This window comes from Achroia grisella, unplaced genomic scaffold, assembly GCF_030625045.1.
Source record: "Achroia grisella isolate CSIRO2021 unplaced genomic scaffold, CSIRO_AGI_Agris_v1 utg821, whole genome shotgun sequence".
NCBI classification, from domain to species: domain Eukaryota; kingdom Metazoa; phylum Arthropoda; class Insecta; order Lepidoptera; family Pyralidae; genus Achroia; species Achroia grisella.
In genome coordinates this window covers 2,629-25,010 of record NW_026713035.1, presented here as the reverse complement: position 1 = coordinate 25,010, position 22,382 = coordinate 2,629, and the positions used below count along the sequence as shown (strand labels likewise).

Below are 22,382 nucleotides of genomic sequence, written 5' to 3'. Positions count from 1 at the left end.
AGGACTCAACGATGTAATATTAAGTTATAAGATACAAATTTTATGGTATATACATATACTTGAATATGTAATTAATTTGGGTGAATTAACAAGGATTTTTTTTTCTCTAACATGAATAGTTACTTCCTGCGATTTCATCTGAACAATACGGGCAATATGTTCCCTATTTCACTACTTTTCAGATTATATATTAATATGATATTATTTTTAGATAAAACGTAGCCTTCGTCTTCGTTATAAAATTGATTTATTTAGATCGTTAAAATATAAGAAACAGATAGACAGACATTCGGACAAATGCACTAAGGATAGGGATATATTATAAATAAGTTTGCTCTTAATTTACACATAGTTTTATTAGATAAGTAATTTTCTTTAAAATACACTCTAAGAACAAAAAATCCCTCTATGACTATTACCTCAGATGAGGTACTCAAATGCAGTATCTACTATCGACATCAAGGTAAACAGACCACTAGATATGCCCAAATTTTGCTAAGCCCCTGGCACTTTGGATCCGTATATCCAAATAGAAGATATATGGATCCAAAGTGCCAGGGGCGAGCCTACTGTCGTCTCCCGGATTACTTTGGTTTGTTTTAGATGTTTTCATTTTTAAGTAATAATGTCTAAGAAATATTCGTATATGTGAATGAATAAAGGAATACATCTTATTATCTGAATATATGTAGGCACTAAAAAACTTATAAGTGAAGAAGTTCTACATACTATTTGGCATTAATACAATCAAATGCTGACACTTTTGACTGCAAATATTCTAACAACTCTCTTATCTACAATAAAGCCATGAATAATTCACGTGATCAAATAAAACTACACGTTTTATTTGATCACGTGAATTATTCATGGCTCAAATTTAAGAATCTAACTATAATATTTATTTTTTAATAATAGCAGCGTCGTGACCTTGTTATTCATTACTACCACTTGGATCATAAAGATCATGAGCTCAAACCTGGACGAAACTACAAATAAACTTTGTATGTGAATAAGAATCAAAATTAATACAGAAGACAGTGGTAGGCTCGATCCCCTGTCACGAAATACCTCTGATTACCCCAGAAATATAACAGTCCTGAAGGTATATTTATATTATAGTTTATTATAAATACATACTTACACATTAATAAATACATTTACTAAAACAAACAACAAAAAATAATTACACTCAATAGTATTATTAAATTACCTTTACCATTAATATAATTAATCTAAACTCGCCAGTTTTGTTGAAAACTGGTAACATTAAATTGAGCTGTGAATGTTTTGAAGTTACTTAAAACATTGTCTATCTATAAATACCCAGGTGTATTTGCTTATAGTACTCCATTTATCAAAGAAAACTTCACTATTATCAAAAAAACGTTAGACATGAGATTTTCAGTAAATTATATAAATTACTAATGTATTGATTTTGTAAAAGATTAAAAAGAAATAGATATACAAAAGTTTACAATATAAATAGCGGAACAAATTTAAACACACATTATACATTAAATAATATTGGCTACGTATATAATAGTTTACAAGATTATTCAACTGCATACGCTGAAAAAAAATCTAACCAAGTTTCTCAGGTTTCAAACATTTAAACTCACAAATTCTGCACCTTTATAAGATAATATTAATATAAATTCACAATTTCAAGAGTCATTTTACCATAATACAAATTCTAATTTTAGTCGTATGCAAAATCTGAATCTATTTGGATTTCACTAACCTGGTGTCAAGGGTACCCCAGAGCCTTTCGCTGACGAGAAGCAAATATTTATCCACCCTGTTCAGTTCGCCCTGTTTGATACTATATCCGATAATCTAGAAATATCGCATATTATACATATTTTGCGGTATTGTAATATGTGTGCTAATTTGTCCCAATATTATAAATACAAAAGCGTGAATGGCTGAACAGATCTTAATGAAATTGACAAAAAGTTAAATTATATCAGAAGAACAGACACGTATTTCTTCATCCGATAAAAGTAGCTAAAGTTGCAGGTAATAACTATTATATCGTCATCGTAAATTGAATGAAATATTTAAGGTCATAATATTGTGTTTTATTTATTTACTTATAAGTATTTCGATTTCCAATACTGTAATTTAAATTAATATAGTCATTTACTTGTGTGTGATCGACATAACATACTCGTATAATTATGATATATTAATTAATTTTGCTAAAGGACTACTTTGTATAAAATTGACTGCACGACTACTTATGGCTCATATATTTCTGTCAGGTGCAGCATGCTTTGCAAGCTGTTTTCCATTTTACGGGGTAAGAAAAGATTGATAAGCATTACAATTAATTTTGTAGAGTGCGGTCGTAATTGTAAAGACGATGGGTTTACACCATACTATTTGCACAGCCAGGGTGAGCTTGAATATCACTATAGTTGCAAAAATAATGAGCATTTTGGATATAAAAATTATATTGAAGACCTGTGAATTTTATGTACTTTTTAAATTTTATAATCATACTTTTTGGACATATTCTTGTAGTATTCTATTATATATTGATACCGTATTAGTCTCTTTTTTTATCTCCGTATTATTCCTCACAAACCCTCAATACGTCTCGCTCATCAGGTACATCAGATACCTCCATTTCAGATTAATAAAAAATAAATAAATCTCAAAAGTATCTATATGCTATATTTTAATAAATGGCAAATCCAGCGTCTTCTAAAATGATTATCTACATACATATATATAACGCATATCTGTTATTTTAATTGAACTCATGAAATTCCATTTGGAAACATTCAAATGTTGACTGCCTGCAAATACGGACGTGTTTGATATCGTTACTATGCGAAATTTACAATTTAAATATTAATATTTGTTTACGTTTCATTTTTTCCTTTGAATAAATATTGCATGCTTAATAAAAATATCGAAGCAGAGTTTGAACTAAGTGCCTTAGTTCAGCAATATATAATGCATGGCTAATATATCTGATTTTAATGTTAGTTCTGAGTTTAATGTCTCCAAAGTCAAACAGTATATTGTTTAATTTTAGAAAGTAATTATCTATTTGTCTATACCATAAATAAAATAAATTAACTTAATTAGCAAAACTAAATCAGATTAAATATCTACCAGCATCAAAATAGTGTTAAAATTACACGTTCTCAGACCCGACAATCAGTGTTGATAGAAAAGTTTTAGATAAATAAAAGTTATTATTAAAACAATATACTAGGTATACGTATAAATCACGTGACACTGAAGATTAGGCTTACAGACATAGTTACAGCTATGCGACTGCAATAACAGACTGTTATGCATATATAGTAAACCGTGGCACGAATTTTAAACATGCTATGATTTGTTTATTCAAATAAACAGACTGGTAAAATAGCATCAAAACATGCCAAGACTCATTCACCTAATAATTCATTAAAACTAAAACTCATTAAAGTAGAACTGTAATTTATTAAGCATACGTCAACACAGAGAATTAATGGACATCAAATTACCCCATTAGCAAGTTTTAAATCCCGTTTCCTCGGGTTAGTTAACTGTATAAAACATTGGTCCCTGTATGAATATATGTGGTCACGTACAGTCAGCTTCATACATTCGTGTCATTGAGGACCCTGAATTCATTAGAGCTTCAAATTTAATTTTATATATTGCTCTATTATATTGACATAGTTCTTTCGCCTATTGTTTAAACTATAAACTCATATATATTAAGTTTTAGTGACATATATGCTAAATTATAATACTTCCCTTTTCTATGTAACTCTACAGTTATGAAAGATTACAAGATAAAATAACAATCTGATAATTAAAGCACATTTCGGTATAGAATACCTAAACGCAGCTTTGTTGTTTGATACCAAATATCTTGTATTACCATTATGAAGATATTAATAATCTATATATTAATACGTAAAGCAAAAAGTATAGAACCCTTATTGCGACAATTTCGCGGACTCTGAGTATGAAATTTCGCACACTTAGGTATAGACTACAATAAAAAAATATTGTTTTTTAATTGTGCTAAATATGATTTGATTGATTTAATGTATTGTACATTAAATCGATAAAAAAAGATCATTAGACTTACCTACAACAATTTTAACATTACAAACAACAATAAATATATTATTTATTACACGCAAATATACTGTTTTGTTTATTGTTAAAGTCTGTGGTCAAATTGCAATTATTAATACATTAATATTATTTCTCTTTGATATTATTTGTCTGTAGTCTTACTGAATCTTCAATTATTTATGGTAGGATTTGGACCACTGGACGACCACTAGGAATTATTAAGACACTCTAGCTTCATTAAGCATAAGTAAATTGTTGCATTGTGAAGCGGTTATTCAATGTCTGACCCGCCAATGGTATTAGTTTCTTTATATCATTACACTGCCGTTTGTTAGTTTATTTTTTTCTAACTATATAACAAAAAATACTGACAAATCAATTTCAATTTTTATTTTATTTACCATTTTCCCTTATACCATTAGTTAGCCTCGCTTTCTGTTTTAATACTACAATATGATAATATTTTAATACAGTATTAATCACTCTTATTATAAGACTATGCTTCTGACTACCCCATTTGGGATAACAGTCGTAATGGCACGGTATTTATGAAACTGACTGTACACAGTTATAAATAGAAGTGTCACTCGGACGGTTTGGTTGTAAGTTGATGCGTCATGATGTCACGTAATATCGAAATGATTGATGACAGTCCAGACGGAAGACCACATCTCAGTGCCTGTGTGGAACTCACGTAGTTTTCAGCGTGAATAAGTCTGACAACAAAATGTTCTGAAAAAATATATTTTCTAGCTTTTATGGGCTTCTCTGTTGGTTTGGACAGGTTTTCGATACCAGAATATACAAAAAATAGCATATTCTCGAAATACCTAGTATAAAATAATGTTACTACTACTTGTGTCAAACTAACAGCGAATTAACTAACACATATTCAGTGGTAAATATTTGATGCACAAACAAATTACAGCTTCACATTTATAAGGTACGGTTTATCTTTCAGAAATTTTTATCAGAAAGTGGTATCTTTGTGTAGATTATAAATGTAAATGCTAATTTAATGTATTAATTTGCAATAAAATAATTACAAGTTTAAGAGTACTGTGTGTGACAGATACGTACAGAAATGTATACACTAACCAGTCACCACTACCTGAACATAAATTGCATGCCTGCCTGCCGGAACCAGAAGTCGTAGGTTTACGGTCGGAGTATTTAGGATTATCTTGTAACATACAGACATACTCAATAAATTATTGTTCAAATTGCTAACACATACATATTGTAATCTTCACTTTCACGTCAAAATGTTCAAATTGAAAAACTAAACTTATGCTATATAAGTTGTATATATATTTTATATATATATATATGTTTAGACGAATTACAAATATTCAAAACTTTGTATTCAAATCCATATAGTTCCAAAATGGAAATAGAAATAAATAACATTGTTAATTATTTTTATTTATCTTACCTATAACAAATTTAGCACTACGATTTTTTATATAAAATTTACTGGGTGCCTAAATGCACTCAATTGGAAATGTTCCGAAAATGTCTGATCTGTCTCATGCCGCCCCAAATCGGAGTGATCGATGGGCGAATACGAGACAACGTTACTAAATAAATAGTTAAGTATATTGGCGTATAGCACTTACATCTGCCTACATGCCTCTTTGGTATTACTGTTCCGAAATGCCTGGTCACCTGTGCCATGATGTAACATAATATTAAGTATTGCTATTTAATTAAATATGGATTACTTTCGTTTCCGTGCTACATTTTACTGTATTTTGATATACAACAATTAACAAATCTTTTGTACTAAAAATCTTATTCTATGTCACAGTATGCAAGTATTAATTAATATAAAAAATAGATATAGTAGTTATTACAACATTTCACTATCAAATATACAGATATTCCTAAAAAGCTAAACGTTTTCTTCAGAATAAGTTTATGAGAAAATAAATCTTTTCAACAAAAACCTAATTAACTATAATAAAAGATTACTTTTATAGTAATGAAACGTTGCAAGGCAAATAAAAAAATAATTTAATATTTTGGTAAGAAGCCTGAAAGGGAAAGCTGCAGTTGTGTAGTGGAAAATAAATGAAACGAGACAATGGAACACAATACAATTGCAGTGAAAAGACGCGCGGTCCGTCGTGTGTTCCAGTTCGAAACAAGAGAAATAGAAGCTAGCAGGTGCACGGCGCGGCGGCACAATACGCTGTACGTAGACGCAACAATGTACCGCGGCGATTGCTCCCAGCTTGAACGCTGCGCGCGATTGCACTGTTGACAACTATTTAAGTTTTGCCAACAAAACAGGCGAGTACACTATTACCAAAAAATGGATATACATCTTTATAGGAATCTGTAATAATGTTTTTTTCAGCAAGGAAAATATTTGAAAGCAATTCTTGACACAGATTAATTTAAAAAAAAATTATTGCAACATTACAATTTTTATGTGAAACTGGGAATAGTTTTCTTTTTTGTATTTGTGTATTAGTGCATTTAAGTTTTAAATATATTATATTCCTAATATACCATGTCTGTTTTACAAAATAAACACAACCAATGCAATGCGATGACGTGACAATTCGCGTCACGGCATGCCAACTATGTACAGCAATACCGCACGAATGCTCTCAGTCTGACAATCTTTATTAGACTATTGACAGAAACAATTGTAGTTCTGACAGTAAAGCTACTGCTGGCCTCGGACGTGGCATTGAGGAAAATTGCGGTTACTCAGGCTTTCGTGATATACGTACAGCAATTCTTCATAAGCTGATCCCAAAGAAAAATATTGCCAGATATACGTAATACGTAAGGTATATAGGTAGGATTTCCAACTCACATTAGAACAGATATTGCGTATATAAATTTTAGGACAATATACATTTAAACAAATGTTTATAATTTTGATTTTTATTTGTTGGCCACTGTAAAGGATTTTGACAATTAAATTGAGATTTAATTGGGTTTTAAAAAACTAGACAAGAGAAGATTATATAAATCATGTGTCTGTACTATGTATATTAATCATATACTAGGTAAACGCTTTTTAAGCATAGTATCAAATATTATGCAGCAGTTGAATTGAAATTTTATTACTAACTAATATTATATTTTTATGTGAGGTTATTTAGAGGTACTACAGATAATTATATAATATATCTTATATAATGTAATATATAAGAGGAATGTAACTAAATGAAACTATAATATATAAATCAGAATACAATTTCTGTTGATGACATTTACTCCTTTACAAGAATGAACACCTTGATATGCTGCAGTGACTGTATTGAAGCTGGACTTCAATCTCAATAATAGGTTTTGCATAAACAGAGCTGAATTGGAATCTACCGATATTCAGCCACATATACGGCCAGTGGACATTCGGTGTCCCGTGGATAAAGGCGAGGTGGGTGGACTGGGCGAAAGTTACAAAACTTCAGAGTTAGCATGGTCGGTTTCGAGCACTATGGCTGCCACTGAATTCACATTGGAATTAAATTGGACATAATGTCTGCTCTATATGGGAATTAAATTGCCGTCGTGTATAATCGCATGAATACGCTTGAACGTTGGATGCCATAGTCCTAGATAACAATATGGGTAATTTATGTTGGTATTGCTTCAGGTACTTTGTTATTAGTATACGCGCTAAATATCTTTTAATAAAAAAATAAAATCTAAATTATAACTATCTAGAACTCAATACTGTTATCTAATATCCTTCTGTTTCAAGGTACTTAAATGTAATGAACATTTAATAACATGTATAAATTATTTGCCTGTACTAGTCGAATCGGTAATACCAATTCTGGGAAAATTTTTACTCAATTTTCCGTTCTATTTTATGTGTTCATATAAAGTTACCAATTGACTGTGCTGAGCACTGCAATAATCAATCGTGCCGAATGGGGTTTCGACTCATTTAAAATTCAAATCTCTGTCCGCGCACCGTCATTTCAGGATCGTATACTTGTATTGAAACGTCGATACCAGTACTCACTTGCAGTCAATTTGTATTTGTTACATTTAAATAGTTCAGTCATTTCACTTAATTTTGTTTTTTTATATTCTTTATTTATGCAATAAAGAATAAAACAAAACAAAATTAAAATTTAAAATTATAATATAAATAAAACAAAAATAAAATTTAAAATTATATTATAATTAAAATATAAAAAATGTATAAATGGAGCTTAATGCCAAGTCATTCTCTACCAGCTAACCTTTCGAACTTGAAAACTTTGTATGGCAGTGATTGCATTAAACAATGACAATAATGCTACATCACATAAATAACTAAAGAACATGTATGTACATATATAAATAAGTTGTATAAATATAACATATATTTTAAATATACACAAAAGATATATAATAAAAATACATAAATTTGTGAAATTTATGTATTTCTATTATATATTTTTATATAAATAAATATGAGTAATTATTGTGTCACCGAATAACTATAGAAGTTCAGCGCACTCTACAATAGAGATAAATATATTAATATATTTTTTCTTTCCCTCAATAAAACAGGTGGGAACAGTTTTAAAACTCCCTCAAATCACAGATACCACGCTCTAGTCTAGTAAAACTTTATCTAACAGCTGATTGCGAGTCTTTTTCTTGGAAAAGTATCGTTAGGATATTTTCTTCGCTCTGGTTATCGTGACTGTGGAAACTTAGATCAACTTTAACACACATAACTTCTCTAACTTGGATTTATATTGACTTTAATTTTGTTAAGTTTTCTAACCTTAAATAAACAAGAAAGATTTATTTTCTTTTTATTATTGATTACTACACTAACTACATTACACTAATTAGGTACAAAAATGTTTGACAGAAATTTCTTTAAATACTTGTCTTTTTAATATTGACTTAAAGTAAAAATGAAAAATAACAAAAAGGAAGTAAGATATTCTTATATTTCATAGCTATTTTTCACAAGATAGGAATCACCGAGCATAATTACATTTTGATATAATTATTCAAATTAATTTGATATACGATACGATAAAAAGAGACAAGGTGACGTTAGTGTACCAGGCAGATACCACAAAGCTTTTAACCTTACTGTAACATTCCTATGTTCATTACAATTAATATTTACAAACTATTACAAATACACTTATATTATTCAGGTAAGTAAATACAAATTCTTTGTACCCCTATTCTACTCTGCAAACAAAGCATTCCATTGTTCGCATTACTGTACATTTCAAATGCACGAAATTGTAAATGATATTTTCGCTGTGATACTATATACGTCATTGTTTATTGACTAGTCACTTGACTAGTTAATAAATATTGACATACATATTGGTACGAAGGTGGTATTATTTTAAAAATATATCTAATATTGTCAGTACTGAAACGGTCGCGTTTTAGTGTAGTAGAAACTTGCCAGAGTATATAAAGTTATAGAATTTGCAATTTATGAAAGTGCACTTCTCAACTATATTGTGATGTTCATAAGAAAACGAAGTAGACATGCAACATAAATTCTTTATTCGTTGTGCTAAGTACAATTCTCTTTTAAGGACGGTAGTGTCTTATTCTTTACTAAACCATTTTCAACAGGCTTTATGTAGCACTGACACTTCTTACGATTGTCATGATGGCAACTATAGAGCACCGTATTGTACATATAGTATACCAAGTTTAACTTATTTTATTGTAACGTGATCATCATGCCAAGTTATGAGTAGTATGATGAAGGTATCCAATAAATATTATTTCTGTTTTTATTATATCAAGACTATAAAAGAGACGATACAGGTACTAAAAAATCAGTATTAGACAGTCAACACAATCATTTTTATATGATAGGTATAATACATATATAATAATAATAAAAACATAACTCGTATTTTTGATTGCACCTCCTCTTTTGCCTTTCCCTGAATTACATTTGGGAATTCACAAGACATTGTTACTTTTCTGTAACAATGATATATTGCTCTTCTAAAACAGTAGATATGTATATATTCCTACGAATGAATACATTAATCTATTAGGTTGAGTTTTATATACGAATATTTTTATATTTCGTTAGTACAACATACAAAAGTGTCACATAGAATTGATAGATACTGTTGGCGCTAGACCATTCTTTATAGCAGTTTATGCGGAAGAAATTCTAATAGATATGTAATATTCATATCCACTTGTGCTCGTTAGTTTTTGTATTAATTTTAAGCTTATACGATTGCGTAGCTAAAATGATAATGATAAATATATCTTTGTGAAAAAACTAGTGACTTATCTAAGCAATATACTTACTTTAAATGCCATTGATATCACAACAAAACAAAATCTATGCTCATGGAGTAGGATATCTGTCTGCGATATAATTTCCGTTAGCGATAATTAAATCTTCTTCAATACAGATAATATCTGATTTCAGAGTAAAATTGCTGATCGCGCCTAAATTATTTGAAAAGGTGGTAACTCTAGACTACTACTGCAAACTCTAATAAAAGTGCACATTTTTATAATTACTTGGTACAGCGTACATTAGAGATTCAATAACAATAAATACAAATTCAAAATTACCCTTGTTCTTTACGTTATATATTGAGGATTAAGTCTTCTGATAGTCATGTATCAATATTTTCAAAACCCTTGATATTCAAAATACAATAAGGAGTGTACCGGATATTGTGGTGTTACACGGTGTAACAGCACTGGAGAATATTGTTGGTATATTTATTCATGTGCTTTAGCAGCGCTATCAAGTCGTGTACAACGTAATATGAGCTCTTGTGGTTTATATTTACTCTGCATATGAATCAAAATATACATACGAGTATAATATGTATTTTATATACAAGATATAATTTAAGTCCATTAAAGGCTAAAATTCTTATATTTCAAATTAAACATATACTGTAGGTATATAAAATCATATGAAAGTCGCAAATATTTAATCTTCAATAAACTACACATCAGAAACATATTATATTTTACAAGACATTATATAAAATGAATAATGCCAATTTTCATTGCAAGAACAAATATCTAATAAAGGAGGAATAGAAATACTGTAAAATTATTCAAATCCCCCAATATAAAACAGCTGTATTATCTACAATGTTACGAGTATGCTTTGCGTATGTTGTTGTCACATTCTTTACCTTTGTTTATGTATAGTGGTTCCAATATATTTGTATCTAATTTACCTCCTTAATTTCATGTTTAGTCTTTAATTTCACTTCACTTATGATTTCACATAAGTGAAGTAAAATTTCTCCAATAAATTTAATTACATCCTTGTATCAAGTATCATTACCGGGAGTTTAGACTGGGAAACTTAACTTGTATTAAAAAGTTAGTTAAAACGGCTACTATTTCAACGATTATTATTTTTATTCGGAATGACAAGAGGAATAGAGTGACCATCGCATATAGTATATCATGTGACACCAAGATGACCAGACTCATATTCTGTAATACCGCTACCTAATTTGGACTCTACAATCGAAACAATTAAAATAGGTTGGTGGTTGAAATATGTGAGACTGAGGTACCTATGCCGACTATGTTTTACAGTTTACCTCTAGTGAAATTAAGTAAAAAATGAGAAAGAACATAATAGTAGTAATCTCATGCACATTCATAGCAAATGTTTTCATTAAAATTGGATGGATAGATTTATACAAACAAGACACATTGAACTGATTACAGATTTCCGATATATAGCTTAAAATATTAAAATTATATAATTTCAAAAAATCAGTTTAAAGATAAATGTATTTTCAAACTTCAATGCAGTAAATGTAAATGAATATTACCAGGTAAATAAATAAGAGCATCCGTAGTACAGGATTTATCCGTATAAATCACTATTGAAACAATGGCTGAAATAAAACCACTTCAATTATTTATTCCTCTTTTAACACATCCTATAAATTAATTCCTCCTTTTACACATCCTATGAATTATTTCCTACCTGTTTATTAAAGTTTACAGATCGAATTCATTTATATTTCAATAGTTGTAGAATTGGTTCCTCAGAGGTACCAGTCATATTACTTTTATTGTACACAGTCCCTATATTTAGAGGAGTAAGTATCTATTATCATTATCATGTATAGTAGTATTTATTTTTATGTAATAGTTACTACTTTTCAGTTTCAGACTGATCATAATAACTGATTGTCGTTACCGTGGTATGTTCACTGTAGGGTAGATATATTTTTGGCATATTTTTATTTTTACTACCTATTATGTTACACTACACTATTATGGATACACTCAATAAACTAACAAACAACTTCTTTTTAAGAATATATTTCTATTACAAATACACTTTGGATTAAACTGTTAAATGTATCTTCAAAGTGTATGTCATATTGTGTGTGTGTTCTAAATTGTATATATTGTGTCCATAATTTTAACAAATCATTCTATATCGAGTCGATATAAAATGTCAAAATTTAGTAAAAGTTTACACAATTATTAGAAAATGTATTCTGAACATATGTGACGTTCAGTCACACCGAACGACAATGATATTGAATTCCTTACAGGATCGCAATTTAAATATTGAAGCTCAGAACTAGAATTTATACCTAAGGAATAGCTTTAGTAATATGTAATATTTGTTTTATATAATTATGTACCTTTTCTAATGTGGTGACAGATTATTTATTTTCAAATGAATTTTTTACTTCTAAAATCTTATATATAAAATTCTCGTGTCACAGTTTTCGTTCCTATACTCCTCCGAAACGGCTTGACCGATTCTCATGAAATTTTGTGAGCGTATTGAATAGGTCTGAGAATCGGCTAACATCTATTTTTCATCCCCCTAAATGTTAGGGGTAGTCCACCCCTAATTATTTTATTTTTATTTTTATGGCAAAACAACTTTTGCCGGGACAGCTAGTATAAATATAATAATACTCTCTGTAATTTCATAAAGGCCACTCTGAATGTTTCTTGTTACTTTGATTAGATCACATTGTTGGATGGACCGAAAAAACTAAAGAAGAAATAAATAGGTATTCGAATACCTATTTATCTCTCATTCAGTTGTCTCATTGTTCATATCGGTATAAGCTATGAAAATTCCCACGTCAGTCATATTTTCAGAAATATTGTTGTAACTTCCTTTCTTTTCAGTCTCCCAACAAGGGTGTAGCCAATGCTATTAAGTAATAAGAGCGTCTGCATTGCCCTCGTACCCGAATCGCTATTTCTTTTAGTTTATTCTGTTTTGTAGTAGTTTTTGTTTGATTTCTTACCATTGTTTTATTTGTCCACCATTTTTTGCTTACTTAACATTTGTTACAAATAATGATTTGTGATTTCGGACTTATTTTTTTGTACATTATAACTACAGCATCTGGAGATGGCTCGAGCTACAATCCAAGTACTACTTTATTTTTGGAAAGAATGTATCTACAAATTAACTTCTAAGTCATTTTGTATCAAAATTATTACAAAATGCCATTAAATAATAATTACTACTTAATCCAATTGAAAATCCTTTAAAATATCTCCAATTTTGTAGGACAATTTAAATGTCATTGTAATAGCAGTGTTCAGAGTACTGTGCTTATAATTCTTGTTTTTTATATATTTTATTAAACTGAATATGGTAGTGATTAGAGAAATATATAATACTTGTATTTTTTTTATATTTTTTTATTTTATTAAGATATTATTATATCTCAGCATCCATAAGAGTACGTTAGTCAAAATTGCGGCAGCGTAAATGAACAACGGGTCCGTCGGTACCCGCAACGCTGTAACACTTGACGCTCGCAGTTATCGTGTGTTCCAGATAGCAATTAAGCTACCCGTCAATTACACAGGAGTAATTTTAGCGTTATATTATATAACATTTGTGTACCATACAAATTAAATGTTTGCAATACAAATGAAGATTAGAAAGATTTTTTATATTCTACAATTGTTAGTACTATTTTTCTTAGTGACGTAAATTAATGTCTCCCCCCTTCCGGGTATCTATAATTTTTCTGATACAAATATAATCTAAATAAGAATGTAATATGTTTTACGAAATTACATCAGTAATGTTTTAATATGAGCTCCCTTTCGGATTGCGGAAAATTCTACATTTAAAATCTATTGAATTGAATATTTTGCGAAACTTATTTCAAAGTCCCTATATTTATGTCATATTATTTTAAGGTTTTAACATTAAACATAACTATAAACAAACGATTGAAATAAAAAAGACAATTCTATCAATTGCACTTGTTTGTTTTTTAGCAGGCTCACCATAAAATTCAAAAACTCTAATCTTCTTTAATAGAATACTACATTATTATACCAAAATATATACAAAAAATTATAAATTATTATTATATAAATTATATATTATAATATGTAATATTTTTTTTTATATACAAATTTATATTCCAAAAAAGAAAAAGAAGAAGGACTCTAAATCTGTTCTAAGTCAGGAAGCTTTCTTTGTAGTATTCCTGCGAACGAAACCTATGTTCGTAATAGGAGGATGAGTGGTTTATTGTCATTTCTATCAATTTAATTTTTCATTTATCAATATTCAGTATGTTGCGGGACATTTGAACTTCTTATTATACAATAATTATTAATAGATTAATTTATTAATTAAAAATCAAAACCTAATCACTCACTATTAGTAGTCTGAAGATATAAAGAATTAAATACCAATTAATAAAAATTTTTAGAATTTTTCCACAAAAAATAGTAACGCATTCTGTCTATAACTGCATGTAAACTAATATTATAATAAACTTTTAAACTAATGAATTTATGCTACACTATATTTACATAAATTCTATCAAATTCTACATTATTTTTTATAGAAATATTATTATGTGATTCGTTTCACTAGAATAATAGCAGATGGAATTGATACTTTGTAACTTTAAAGTTAAACTTTTGAAACATCACAATATTAGTAATAAAAAGTACTAGTAATAAAATAAATATTATATTAAATACAAACTAGAATAAACATTAACTGTCAGTGAAAACCTTAAATATAATATTAAATACGTATTTGAAAAGTCACAAGTAAAATTTACAGTAGATCTGTTTAATTGTTTTTCAAAATTTAAAACTAATGTGACGTTTGGTTCCCTGATATGAATACAAAAACAAAAACAGAATTATTAAGTTGTTGTTTCTTCATTTTTAATAAGTAAATCGACAAGGGAAACTTTTACTATTTTCTGTTGAGAAATTGTGTTAAGTATTTTTTATAATTAAATAATCCACTTACTTTCTCATTCACTCGAAACAACAATCAAAGTGACACACCACAACCATGGGTTCAATATATTGTTTACATATAACGCTACACGATGTCATTCCATCACAAAAGTTCATTAAGTTCGTAACATACTTTTATAATAAACTAATGTGAATCATTGGTCAACTTTGTTAATTATTAGGTTGGGGTACGTGGGAAAGTGAGCGCAGGATATCGGAAATGTGGCGCCAAAACTGGCGTCTCCCGAGACCACCATCCCACCCCGTGTTCAACAATATACTGACAACTGTCACCGGGTACCCTGCCGGCGTTTTGCTCCTTCTTACTACGAGCACTTGCTACATTATTTGCCCTATCTTGCTTTGAAAAGTTTATACATAGGAAATGTACGTACACACATGGAAAACAACTATGTTCGAGTCCTGATTCTATATGTTTGCGTTGTGTGCACCGATTGCGCATATGTGCGCGTTGTCCGTAAAGACGCATCTTCATGGTAACGTGCCAATGCGTTAGCCTACAATAATAACTCATTTTCATAAATATATTCTTATTTAAATATATATAGAGCTGAATTTCGTGTAACATGAAAAGCTTATGTTCATTCAGAGACAGCGCTTTGGCTGAATTGCGCATGTCTGTTATAATCTGTGATCGTGGAACTACGAAACTATTACTGTCCTTATTTTTCTTTAAGTTTATATGCATCACATAAATGTTTTGAAATTTGTATGATGCTTATAACTTGGATTAGAATATATACTATTTTATTGCTTGGATACAGAACTTTATTACTTTTTACTAACTTTGATAGCATCTCCTGTGTTCTTGATATTTAGGGCTTTATTTCAAATTTACATCTTGGGATTACGTAAAATGCGAGGACATTCTGAACTTAGGATATTGTTGTTGCAATAACAATATTGTTATAATTCTAGTTAAACAAGATATTCGATGAATTATCACATTGGATTGAGTACTATTAGACAAAGTCATAAGTAGACATGTACTCTAAAAGATAAAAAAAACATCTTTAAATTATCTATTCCATAAGCATATTATACTATGCTGTATATATAGTTAAATAAGGGACTATATAATATTATTTTTACTGATTTATAAACTTTCCAACTGGTTCGTAAAGTCCGAAAGTTTTGAAGCTCTACAAATGACGCAAATATCTAGAAAATAAGGTCAATGTCACATTGGATAATTTCAAAATTATGGCAACGTTATTTATTTGATTCATAGGCTTTTTTATTTGCAGTGCTATCAACACAGGAGATCCAAATATCACGATTAGTAATCTTATTTTTATTTTTCACAAATCTATTTTTAATAGATCTATTTTTCAGATATTCCGCTACAAAGAGTAATATATGTAAATTCCAAAAATTATCTATGAATATTATTAATATTAATCTGTTTACGATTTTCATTGATGAATATGTTTATAATGTAAACCAATCTTATACCCTGTCACTAACAAACACGCGTTTAAAGTTGCCGACCCACAAAGTTGCCATCTCAAACTAAACAGACAAAACCAACGGATGGAGAAAATAATTTCCTTACAACTAAACATGATATTAACCGAGATAAGATGGCGGTACTCTTTTCGAGCAGGGGCGTTTATACAAAGCTATGAATAACGAATTTTACCCGAAGAGAGCCGGAGCCTGCAAACTTGACGTGGAAGTTTGTTCAAGTGCCCAAACTCACGAACAGTACCGGTCATGATGACTACTACCATACGAACTTCGAGTGGACTAAATAGGACAGCGGACTTGATAAAATTGTTATATACATGACATACATATGTAAGGATTGAAGAGAAAATAAATATATCGATACAAATGTTTTATACCTAATTTCTTTCTGCTAGTACATAAAAACCTCTAAAGCTTTTTTCGGAACTACTCTAATGCTGTTAACGGAGCTGGCTATTACAGCTTCCCCAGACAATAGAGAGCGACGGTAGATGACATTCAAACCCGCGGAACATGAAGTGGCTGAAGGCTAACTTTCAAGCATAGGGTTCAGAAATGAATTTTTTTCTTTGATCTACGTTTGTGGTTGGGGTTTGATCGAGAGACTCTTCGTGAAGATAGGTCGATATTATTAGTCTAGTTTTAATATCGCGGTAGCAGGATATATTTATTTTTATTATTAATAATGGGATTGCGCTTGGTTTTACCTCATTCTACGGAGATCGCATACAGTATTCGATATTAGTCGACAATAGTCGTATCAAAGTAAAAAAACATTTCGCATTCACTCTATATACATTGGACCCTATATACAGACAGCAACTGTCTTCTGTTGTCTATCTTTAAAAATTTTCTTTTCATGCTAATCTTGGCGTGTCAGTTACAAACCAAATGTCTAGCATTTTTTAAAATAAAGTTCTTTCACATACTCTTTTTAGTCATTGACATTTATTTGCATGATTTTTAATTAATTCTCTTTAATAATACTTTTCTCAATAATTGAAAGTATTCATGGCTTTCTAAGTAAACAGTCGAGTATTCTGCCGCTTGAACCGCCTTTATAGATGTCACTTTGTCACTTTGTCGTGGTTCAACCACCATAACACTTGTTAAACGTTATTAGTGCCATTCAATTGTCTTGTTTAACCCACTGTCCAATAATTATATTTGTAAACTGATTGCAACTACAATTTGGACTACATTCCTTTATTTTAAGGTACTATTTTACTTATATTTTTTTCTCCTGGCAACATATGGATATAACAGTCTTTGTCAGTTGGCTCTTATTTATTTATTGTTTTTAATTTATTATTTGTAAATAACGATAAGTACAAGTAGCACTTTAATAAACAGAGTTTGAGTTTGGTCATAAGTAACGTCGATTATTGTTGGTGTGCAAATCTGTGATTTCTTTGTGACAAAAATCTAGGTACAAAATTATTAGGACCGCCAACTGTCAGTATTGGTAATTACAATAGAAGTCTTGGATTTCTATTGACTCCTTTAATAATTAACTACAGTTATTACACTTCACTATTACTATATCCGTTTATAAATAAACAATAATATTAAAGTCAAATATTCGATAGTGAAGATCGGTTGTTGTTGTTGGGAGGAAAAAAAAAAAAAAACTGCCCACCTAACGCAAATATTATTGCAATAATTACAGCTCATAAAATTTTTTTATTATCATATTGATAATATATTCAAATAGTGTGCGAAACTAAACTTATGTATTTTATTAAATAACAATACAATATTAGTAATCCATAGCCATTGCTAGATATCATATGACAAATTAAGACATATTTACTGGTGGTAATATATAAGATTAATTATTTTTTTGTAACAGTATTGGTATTATTTGAGTTTTTACTAACAATATTTATTTATTTGTTATTATTAAATTATTTATTGTATTATTTTCATTGAAGGAAATAGCGCACTTTCAACACTGTATTTCTTCTGTGGAATAATATTCATTGTTGTCTTGTTTCGTAGATATTTAACATAATAATTAAAAATGATGTCCCAGGCATACAGTCTTGATGCTAAGCTCAAGGTGACACTCTTAAGTTAAAAAAATCCAATGAATTAAATAAGGCCTTGTGCAGGAACGAGATGAAAGTCGGATTGAAGTGGTTGATGTCTGATAAATGTATGTGGCTCTGAAGAATGACCTAGTGAAGATCAGTACAGACTTTGAAGTTCTACATATCGAAAAGCTTCAAGAAATTGTAAATAAAATGATCTTAGCAAGAGTTACATATGGAAGGTCAGCACGACCAGAAATCATATCATCTAGAGCGGCACCTTGAGAAGTTCAATCACAAAATAAATCTTTGTTGGATCACAGGCAGTTTATGGTGGTTATAACGGTTGTGGATCTGTATCTGAAAATGTTAAATGCTACTAGTGATCAAACATCTACTCTGCCCCTTGTGACCATAGATTTGACAAATTCACCAGAAGCTCCTATAGTCCTAATAAAGTACCTATTAGTAGTAGTAGAGAAGTTAAAAAAATATGTAAAATTAAATAAGCTAAATTTATTCGAAAATCAGAAAATTTAGTGAAAAGTCATAAAGAGTGTTTAAATCAATTATTACCCAAGGAAAACAAAAAATTGACATCAATGAGGTGTCTGAATAATTTGTAAAGAAAAAATATATAACAAAGATTTAGAAATGAATGAATTATCACAAAAAATTAAACTATTAGAGAACTCGTTGTCCAATTTATCTTTGAAATACGAATCAGCTAAGAATGAAATACATGAATATTCTGATCAGTTGGATAATTTAATAAAATTAGGTAACTACAACATGGAGCGGTTTGTTTCTCTTACGGGTAGATGTCACTGTGATGAGTCCATTAACACAACAACTCAAACATCCACCATAATCAGTTGGTCGTTGATATCTCATCCGTCACGGAACCAGACGTTTCATGTTTACTTACACACGAAACAGTACAAAGTAAATAAATGCAGCGCGTACGTGAGCCATCAGAACAATTATTTATTCAGATGAATTTGACAAGGATTTGAGTGGTTGTACATCGAACTTTCTCATAATAAGTAATAAATAATTGTTTTCCGGGTTCAGGTATATAAGATTATAAAAAATATAATGAAAATACGAAAAATATGATGTTCACACGACCCTAGTAATAGCGTTAGGGGAATTTGTTTGCATGTACGTAAATCTGATATAGTTAATTTAATAAAATCATTATTTTAATATGATGGAGCTTGGTATAGGTAGTATTGTTATGCGCATTTCCCTACTCTCAATCCCTGACTATTGAACAGATAGTTCATTTTCATTATAAATAATTTAATTTAATCAGTGACGCCATTCATAATGGTCTTTATTTTGAAAGTAACAAATTTGTTCCTAAATTATTATATGACGGGGTAATTTTTTTGTCTTACCTAAAAGTAAAAAAAGACATTGTAGTTTACTATTATAACATTATAGTCCATTATGAATGCGATATATGGATTTAATTGATAATATTAGTAATTATACTAATAATGTTTAATATGTTAATTAAAACGCATCTACGACATTGATTGACACGAGATGTGGTCATTATTCATCAAAATATTCGTAGCTTCTCCAGCAAAGAAATTAGAATTAAGTCTTTTCATAGAGAATCTAACAAATATGCAGGTGTTATGTCTGACGGAACGTTATGGCTTAAACAATATGAAATAGTTTGTCTATTTTGAACAACCTTCCTCTAAATATAGCTAGTTTTTTTATGGGAACAATGCCATTCATGAGCGGTTCAATTATTATTTAAAAAATGATGTAGAAGATATAAAAACCGTCAGAACATTGTAAATATTTCTATTGAGCAAAACAATTGAACTATCTTGCGTAGAATTAGTTACTTGTATAATAATTTGCGTTTATCGTCCGCCATCGGCTTGTTTTGATTCTTTTGAACTGGCTATGGAGGGCATTAAAGGACGGTCGCACGGAGGAATAAAACATTAAACATTTGTATGTGGCGATTTTAATGTTGATTTATTATCAGGATATCGTATTAAACTTAAGATTGATTCACTTGTTAAATCATTTACCGTTTACCAATCTTTTTGGGCCACTAGGAATTGAAATTCTGCCACTTGTATAGATAATGTTTTTTTGTAATTGTGAGTAAAATTGAAAATGGAATTTCGACGCTGTCTTGGATCTGATCGTATGGACGGACAAAAAATTACAAGTGAAACTACAAGAGATCCGAAAGGACTCAAACAATTACGTACAGACAAACCTTTAAAGAATTTGGCACGTTTAAAAATGAAATTGAACATAAAATATCTAGTGTCATTGTTGCTGTCAATATGGCCGGACATTGTATGTGAACACCTTATTTTAATTTAATTGAACACTGAAATAGCAGTGATTTAAAACAAAACATTTTCAACTAAATTGTAAAATCAAAGTTTTGTGACTGGGCCACATTTGGTATTTATAAGTCTAGGGCTAATCTTTGAACACGAAAAACGACTATATATCCGATCCCTTATTTCATGAACATAACGAAATCATTTCAAAAGTATTTAAAGGTTTGTCTGTGACTAAGTCTATATTTAGGGTAAAATAATAACTAAATCTAAAGATAAAATAAAGCATTGCAAGTAATAAATAGCGAAACTGGAAGGTTAATTTTCAAATAGCAAAATAGCTTTAAATATTAATAACAATTGAGTAAGTTAAAACTGAGAGGTCGCCAGGATACATTCGAATATTATTTTTAATATTCCATTAATTACGACACGGGCTCTAAAATCTTCCGTCTTAACGAGGCATTGCTAACAGACGATAGCAAGTCGTCAGCTGTGTTTAACTTCAGACGCTTTGTCATCAGTAGAAATAATGAAAAATGTTCAAACGACAATAATAAAAAAACAGGAATCTACGGGAGTGTATCATTAAAATACGAGATAGTATGACGGAAATTATGCACCCTCTCTCCTTGCTTTTATTTTAAATAATGTGGTGGTGAAGAAATTCTAACATAATGAAAATTAATGAAATCATACCGCTTTTTTAAATCTGGAGATAGGGTGAGCCAGTAAATTGTAGACCTATATCTATACTCCCCAGCACTCAGTAAAATTTTGAAAAAATAATCCTTGTACAACTTGTCGGTTATTTCAATTTAAATAATTTAATCCACAATAGTCAATTCGGTTTTTCAAAAAGGTCGTTCAACTACAGACGCAGGTGCAGAGTTGTTTAGACATAAACATTGCTATGGGAAACTAAAATGGATGCGATAGTGTTTTTGGTGCCTAAGGCTTTTGATTGCGTTGATCATAATACATTGCTAAAAAACTTGCTTTTTGTGGCGTCAAAGACAATGCTTTAAATTTAATAAAATCTTATCTATCTAATAGAATACAGAAAGTGAAAGGTTAGCAACGCTACGTCTGACGGTCGCCTTGTGCAAATGGGTGTACCTCAAGGATCTATTCTCGGTCCATTTTTATTCCTAATTTACATTAATGATCTCCCATGCCATGCAGGATAGATGCGGCATAGTATTATTTG

The 22,382-nt window shown here is 29.8% G+C and overlaps 1 protein-coding gene across 1 annotated transcript in view; it reads right to left on the bottom strand.

Annotated features, from left to right (window-relative positions):
• LOC131852017 (lachesin-like) overlaps positions 1-15,403 on the bottom strand; it is an 82,140-nt gene extending 66,737 nt beyond the window's left edge. The window contains exon 1 of the mRNA XM_059202585.1: positions 15,332-15,403. Coding sequence (XP_059058568.1) covers positions 15,332-15,339 — 8 coding nt within the window. The 5' untranslated portion in view covers positions 15,340-15,403. The remainder of the gene's footprint in view (positions 1-15,331) is intronic.
• Positions 15,404-22,382: the final 6,979 nt, after the last annotated feature.